Source organism: Saccostrea cucullata, unplaced genomic scaffold (assembly GCF_032062105.1).
Source record: "Saccostrea cucullata isolate Sc308-1 unplaced genomic scaffold, CSIRO_AGI_Scuc_v1 ctg18946, whole genome shotgun sequence".
Taxonomy (NCBI): domain Eukaryota; kingdom Metazoa; phylum Mollusca; class Bivalvia; order Ostreida; family Ostreidae; genus Saccostrea; species Saccostrea cuccullata.
Window position 1 is genome coordinate 1,380 of NW_026939582.1, and position 8,069 is coordinate 9,448.

Sequence of the window (8,069 nt, forward strand, 5' to 3'; positions counted from 1 at the left end):
GAGCTGTGTGACGTCGTCACAGGTAGTCGAGATGTCTCGTGCGGCTTGACGTTCAAAGTAGCTGATTGATTTTTTCAAGCGTATTTGATGGTACAACTGCGCTCGCCCCAACGGTCGCACCGTAAAGCATATAAAACTTTATGTTTAAATACTCAAATTTTGACAGAGATGTCAGCGGTTTTTTGAATATCAAATCTTGCATTGGTACAGGAACGCCGCGGTGGCAGTTCAAAAGGGATGTTAATCTAACTCTTTCTGTTGTTAGTTGGTCTTCTATAAAATTATTATATTTCTAACCCCCTTAAATTTTGCTTGTCTTGCATTGCTTGAAGCACCATTATATCTCAAAAGCCTACACAACACTGACAAATTAACAAAATATATGTCCAAGTATTACAAGATTCTGAACTTTCCACACTTAACGATAATGTAAGGATAGAAAATATTCTGATCACCAGATGAAAAAAGAAATTCCTATACAATAGCAATACAATATTGACATCTTGTTTTTTTCAGCTGCTTTATACTGTTTGTCCTGTACTAATGATATTCCTCCGAGATATTGTTCTACAGTCAGAAAATGTAATGACGGAGAGGTAATTCCACCATTTCAAAAATTAATTACGTTCAATCATACACTGCTGTAAAATTGACGTTGTTTTCAAATAGAAAGATAATTAAAAACTTTTCAAAATGCTCCTTCATTCAATACATATACATGTATATTGTATAAAAATTACAATTCTGGCATGAACAGGTTTGCTTTACGAAAAGTCATACGTCAGGAAATGGAACAGTTTTGTTTGACACCGGCTGTAAATCTTCCCAGGTAACGTTTGACTATAACATGAGTACTAGACTTTGATACTTTTGAATACAGATTGTACGATTTAAGGTAGCTCATTTTATCAGTTAGTCTGTCGCAGATAAAAATCAATGGTTAATGTCATTTGTGCATGCAATAATTCTGACTACCTTGAGTAAGTCAGTTCTTCTGTTTATAAAGTGCCTAGCTCGCTTAATTATTTCTCTAAAATATTTTAATTTCCACATTTTGCATTTTCTTATTTAAACTCCGAAATATTATCAAAAGTGATTTCAGAAATATTTGTGACTTTATACAAGTATCGTTGTGGAACTTTTCAAGGCTTGTGGATTAGGTCATAACAATAATCACGTAGTTGATCCACTGCACCACCATACCCTGTGTATGGAATGTTGTTCTTCTCCTCTGTGCAACAACAAAGGATGTTCTCAATCAGGTTTGACATTGTTTATAGTTCCATACATGCGTTGATTTTTTTTATGATGCCCTATCAAAAGTAACAGTACGTGAACATTGTGACCAGGTAATAATTATGCCTTTTTCTCCATGCCATACTGTTTCACCTCCGATGTTTTTTTAGATCTGTGATTGTCGTTTTATATTTGGATGTTAAATAGACTTTTGGCATGAGAAGTGCTCGGTATTTTTATATTTCTCTAAGCAAAATAAAAAACACGTAATAAAAACAGTGTTTAAGCTCAAAAGTTAGTATAGAAATCAGGAGCAAAGAAAGCATGGAGCTTAAATACATCAGATGTGGTAACCAATCCATAGAGGACTGGGCATCCCCTGCCGACCAGTCACACCCGCCTTGTGTTATATCATGATCTGGAAATGATGAACAAATCCCTTGTAAATTCAGTGTGTTAATATAGTCGAACACTAAGAATGGGAAAAATCAGCCTGTATTTGATTTTATGAGTTCCAGTTCAATGATAGGGTGTTTTTGCTGACAAGGTCGTTGTATCAACCATAGAACTTACTAAATGATGACTATTAACGAAACTGCTAGAATGCTGTTTCATCAACTTGTTTGCCAATTATTAACCTCTTTTTAGGAATTGTTCATACAAGAAAGATGAATGTGGCAATACTTCAATCAGAAAGGCCATAATACAGAACAAAATAGGAGCAGAGCAATTAAAACACGGACCTCTGACACATCAGAGGTAGAGTCAGGTGTCTATGAGGAGTGAGGAACATGCTTTTGCATATAAAATCAACCAAGGATTATAAGTCCTGTAAGCTGATGATAAAGGTAATGACGATTGAAATGTCATCATAAAGCTTTGCTGTAAGAGAAGGATAAATGTCTATTTCTAGTAATAAATCCAATCATGAAACGGATGTGTCAAATTCTGTTTCAAGTTCAATTAACATTATAATAATAAATGTAGCAAAATGGCCTTACCTTTAAAGAAAGATATACCTGCGCTATTTTGAATGCATTTATCACACCTGATAATGCAATAACAAAGAAAACGTGATTCAGAACATGTTCTTAAGACACATTATACAATTAAAGAGCATTAAGACGTTGCAATGTTATAAATTGTCATGTTTTTCCAAAGTATAAATTACATAATATTTTCCATTACCTTAGTCTACAACAAATAACAAAATAAAGGTTATATTTAAAGTAGTTCTATACTCGCACTACGTCACTTACGAATAGTAAAACCGGAACCGCGCTTCCTTTTTCCGAAATGAGATTTTTTAACTGTATAGGTTTCACTTTTACTTAGCGTTTTAAATATCCGGTAACGATTTTGCTGGAAGTCGGTCGCGTCAACAAACACAGATTCTGCAGTTTAAGGATAAATTAATAAAATAAGAGAAGGCTGGGAACAACTTTCGGTTAACAGAAATAATTAGGTAATAAAACGATATTTCTGTGAATGATGCATGTTTTATATGCCGCGCCGAAAACACGGATCATGGACATGCTACATCAGAACATGTATAAAACTATCGTGGCGACTATTGTCGGCGGCCAAGTTTAAGCTAATAGTGATAATTCGGAAGAAAAGTAATGACTACGATTTGATTAGACAATTTATGGATTTTACTTATCAAACATTACAAAATTTACTTTGAATAATAATTATTGCATTAAACGCATACCCCCCTCCCCCAACCTGCTTACTCACGAATCCCAATGCAAAATTTTCTTTTAAATATAAGTATTTAACAAAAGTTGACTCACTTGCAGCATACTTAGTTACTTTCTGTAACAAAATCATCCAGTTTCTGAGAATCAGTCAATTACTTTCATCGTCTCCAATTTACAGACAAGACTTACTGTGTTTTATTTATTTATTTTTTTTTTAGTAAAATAAGATAAATTTTAGGGACAATAGGTTTTGGGTGTGTATAATTATTGTTTTAAATTATGTACAACTTTGTTAATACAAGTATACACTCAAACATTAACAGTATTACAAGAATATGTGGCAATATATTACTTCTGGAAGAAAGAAATTAGGGGGGTCCCTTTAGTGTAGAGCTCATACCACGAAAAGTAATGCGTCAACATATAATTTTTTTCAGCTTATTCTTTTTCTTAAATATAATTTAGTAAAAATAATGTAAATTTACGAAGTTTGAGTCCATAATTTTTTTTAAATGACCGAGATTGTCCTGTGAAGCATATTTTCTCACATTAAATTTTGATACAATAGCCTAACAAAGTGCATCTATTTATGATAATTCATGCAAAACAAGGATTACATATTGTTTACTAACATGTTTCTACTCTATTTTGGGTATTAAAGTTGAATATTTAGACTTTAATTAATTTATATACAACAAAGTCTAGGGTAGGTAAATTTTCAGTCTTTTACATTTCGGGGTATATACTCCGATAGGCTATAGCGGAAAAGTGAACACGTTGACATATCATTTTTCTTGTGTCTATCCATTGCTGGGATGTATGTCTATCTTATAAAAGCAGATTTTAAAAGATTGAGCCCATTTAGTGCCGAGTATAGAACTACCTTAAAATATAATATATATATATATATAAAATTAATAAAAAAATCATACCTGTATGTGATATTTTACAGGATATCCGTCAAATCGAGGACCTATTTGTTTTGACTGTCAAAACATATCAGATCCAACTCTTTGTGACAAACTGAAAGTATGCGAAGTTAATCAGGTATCAGCTTTGTATAGGTTACTATTATTAATTTAATAAGAATCTGATTTGCAATCGGGTTTTCAACAAAAATTCTCTATTTACATCAATTTTATGGTTAGTATACTAGAAACAACGGATTCTGTCGTCATTTCCGTGTTTTTACGTTATAAAATAAGATGATCTCCCGATATGTATATATGAATCATTTTTTATTGACATGAAAGTCATAAATTTTATTCAAATTGATAACATGTTATCAATTCTAAGTTTTTTGAACTTTTCAATTTCCCACTCCTACATTTTAAATAGAGTACTTGTAAAAATAAACCCAAACAATGTGAGACAAAAGACCTTGTACATATAGGAAGTCTGTGAATGATTATCTACTTTTTTTTCTCAACCTAATGTGTAATGTATTTCAATAATACGTACGTATAAAACGTAATAGAACATACCCTTTTCCTCAATACATCCAGTGCCAGCCCTCGACCAATATTGTTGTCTCTGGCTAATACAGGATGTGACATGGAAATAGGTATGTATTATTCTCTATATATTGAATACAGGCATGCTATCTGCAGAAAGAGGTTGAGTCTGGAAACTTGCATTACACATACAGTTGCATCAATAAACAGGTAAGAAGGGAAATTATGCATTCTTCATTGAATACACATCAGTTAGTTAAAGAAATGCTGAAGGAACATGTTTCATTTCGATTTCTGTATATTAAACGCATCATGTATTATAAAAGTGTTTTCATGTCCTTTATGACAAAAACAAACTTTGCTTCGTTTCAAAACTTTCTTTATAAATATGAACAGAAAGTTTTCAATATTAAAGTAAGAATGATATTTTAAAATTAATTATATTAAGCGGGATATATAGAGATACTTTGATTTTTTAAAAATGTTACATTGTGTGTATATCTTCCATAGTATTGTTCATAAGATTTCTTATTCTTTTTGTAAGTTTCTACCAAGTTTTGTTACCATCAAGTAAATATTAATCATATTTTGTACAATCCCTCAAACTCAATTTCAAGATTTTATCAGACATGTTTTATCAGTATAAAACTGTAATTTATTTGTCGAATTATATATCAATTAACTGAATAGATTGTCATTACAAAATTCCTCATAACACCTTTTGTAAAGTATCTTCATTTTCTTTTCAGGCTTGTACCTCAAGCGTAGACATTTTTGGAAAAAGAAATATAGATGGGTGTTCAAAATGCTGTCTAACGGACCTATGTAACATTCAATGTAAGTAAATGAAGTCATGGGAAATGTATGGATTCAATTAACTACTAAAAGACGTCAGCGTATGCCGGTGAAGGGCTTCAAATTTGGAACTTTACTCGGCACTCAGGGCCATTGAGCAGTGAGGGATCTTTATCGTGCCAACGCCTGCCGCTGACAAGGGGCCCCGGTTTTTAAGGTCTCATCCGAAGGATCCACAACTTTCACTTCAAAGTGCCGAGCGCAAGGCGAAGAAACGGCTATTACCCATTTTAAAGACTAGGCCAGTCTCGGCCGAGATACGAACTCACGACCTTCCGATCGCGGAGCGAGCGCTCTATCGACTGAGCTACCGTAAACGGTCAGTCTGGATTGAATTTTCGTCGATACTCTCCTTCCCGTCCTTCCGTATAACCTTTTTACAGAAGTATAACCGTCTAAAATTTCAATTTGCTATTTGTGGACGGATATCACGAATACCGTAGTTTACTACATGTTTATTTATGCATATTTTGGATCTATGTCTCCACCATTACACATAATTTAACAAAAATGTAGTGCGCCGTCAATTCAGGAGACGTCATTTTCACAGTTGTTTTCACAGGACTTGCATCAGAGAAAAATCACTATATTTCTGTTAGTACTTCCAATTTCACGTCAGAGATCTAAATATATGATAATAAAACAATTTTAAGATGTATATGAGAAAATTATCGAAAAATATCGCAAATTACAGAAAATTAATGAGTTAAAGTTTGGATTCTGCATCACATTTTTTGTCGTGCCCCGTACTCCTCCTTCAGTGATATCAACATACCGATAAATTTAGTAGAGTTCTTTTTTTTAAATACAGAAATTTTACTCAAATTTATTACAATCTTTAAGATACATATTTTTGTGAAATTTCTTATGCAAAAGATTCTTGAGAATACGACAAAGAAAGGTGAGAACATGTGGTAGGATATAAATCAGATATTATAACACAAATATAATTATTAGGTGATGGTATACCCTCCTCCTTGACAACGCTAAAGACAACGACATCCAATCCTACTCAATTGCAAACATATACAGGTACAGCGTAAACGTATCTTTTCATAAAACAAGGAGATAAAACATTGGTGTTCATATCTACAACATTGGATTTTTGAATTGTAAGAATGATGTTTTCGAGTGACTTTAATTTATAATCCCTTACAGGAAACATAGGTAGAGAATTCCTTATTCTGTTCATGCGAAATCGCGCTGGGTCCACTGGGAACCTTTCGATTTATATTACAACTGAAAATGAAACAGAGGTCACAATAACAAGTTCTCCAAACCTGGATACGAACCTTAAATCATCAGTTGACAAAACATTTAATATAACGTCAGAGTCTCTAATCACTCTACCTTTGGATTTGCAATGTGAATACATGAAGATTGAACCAAAAGGAATATTTGTACGTACAACAGAGGTGTCCAATGTTACTATTTTTGACAGTCTAAATGATGGAACGAGCGACGGAACGCTGATAATACCAACAAATAAGCTTTCAACTAAATACCTTGTTTCTTCAACCGAGCCATTTGATACCTCAATGGATTTAAGTCAGTTTGCTTTGTTACCTCTGCATGATCGAACCAAGATAACGATAACTTTGAAAATGAAAAAGACCTCGTCAATAACTCTCTTGGGAAATACATACGGAGACGGAGACACCGTTTTGCTCAATTTAGATAGATTAGAGACTTTCCAAATAGGTCACACCACAGATCTTTCTGGCACGTTCATCTCCGCCACAAAACCAATAGCTGTCTTTTCCGGAAATCGATGTCACAGATGGAGCGACTTATCAAATGACTGCAGTCACATGTTAACAGAGTTGCCGCCTGCTAATGAATTAGATAATGATTATGTCATCCCTTCATTGCATCACAATAAAGAAACATTGTTACAGGTTATCAGTGAAAACCAAACTTTTATTAACTGTAGTATTGGACTACATTCTGCATTAAGGTGGCATTCAAATGCATCCGAATTTAAAGATATATCCTATAATGAATTAACACTTTTAGTTTCAGAAAAACCTATTTTAGTTGTTGGATTTGGAATGGGATTCAATTCAAATAACTCTCATATGACAGTCATACCCGGAGTTAATCAATATGTTAATTATTACAAGATCACTGTGCCTGACGGATATACAGAAAACTTCATGACCGTGATTATTCCCATAGATTCTGAATACAACCTACGTATTAACGGCGGAGATGCCTTTAAGCATAAACTAGTGAAAATAGAACACGGAGGTGTAGGAAAAATTTTCTACCAAATTTTCACATTTCAAGTTGAAATGGGTACATATGTTATAACCACAACGGATCATTCAACATTTGGGTTAATTGTTTATGGACATCGCACTCATGACGGGTACGCATTTGCTGGCAACGTTGTTCTTCCTTAAACGTCCAAAAAAACATTTTTTTCACCAAATGTTTTGTTTTTTTTTTTTTTTTTTTTTTTATTAAAAGCATATGCAATATACAACATAGTGGATATAAATTGTAACATACATCACAATTAATGTTTTTTATGTTCATATCAGAGTAGTTATATTACTTCTATAGAGAAGAAAAGAAAAATATATAAATATATCATACGTGTCATAGGTATATAACAAGCATTTTGTTTTCTTTTATAACATTCACTTTATCTGTTCAGTAGTTGTATTACTTCTATAGAGAAGAAAAGAAAAATATAAAAATATTTCATACGTATCATAGGTATATAACAAGCATTTTGTTTTCTTTTATAACATTCACAAATTTATCTGTTCAATTTAATGCAATTATTCTAAGAGCGTATAAACATAGAATGTAT

General features: G+C 32.8%; 1 protein-coding gene across 1 annotated transcript; it reads left to right on the forward strand.

Annotated features, from left to right (window-relative positions):
* The first annotated feature begins 447 nt into the window (after positions 1 to 447).
* On the forward strand, positions 448 to 7,653 carry LOC134253357 (IgGFc-binding protein-like). Its single transcript, XM_062735886.1, has 8 exons — positions 448 to 596; positions 758 to 829; positions 1,148 to 1,262; positions 3,892 to 3,986; positions 4,535 to 4,603; positions 5,143 to 5,230; positions 6,206 to 6,280; positions 6,407 to 7,653. The coding sequence occupies exons 3-8, from the start codon at positions 1,211 to 1,213 to the stop codon at positions 7,651 to 7,653; spliced, it is 1,626 nt and encodes a 541-aa protein (XP_062591870.1). The 5' UTR covers positions 448 to 596; positions 758 to 829; positions 1,148 to 1,210.
* Positions 7,654 to 8,069: the final 416 nt, after the last annotated feature.

What these genes read in the sequence shown, in the direction of transcription:
- LOC134253357 (XM_062735886.1), top strand. Translation starts at nt 1,211, where the DNA reads ATGGAATGTTGTTCTTCTCCTCTGTGCAACAACAAAGGATGTTCTCAA. An exon ending in CAAAGGATGTTCTCAATCAG is followed by an intron (nt 1,263 to 3,891) that starts GTTTGACATTGT and finishes GATATTTTACAG; the next exon opens with GATATCCGTCAAATCGAGGA. An exon ending in ACAGTTGCATCAATAAACAG is followed by an intron (nt 4,604 to 5,142) that starts GTAAGAAGGGAA and finishes TTTTCTTTTCAG; the next exon opens with GCTTGTACCTCAAGCGTAGA.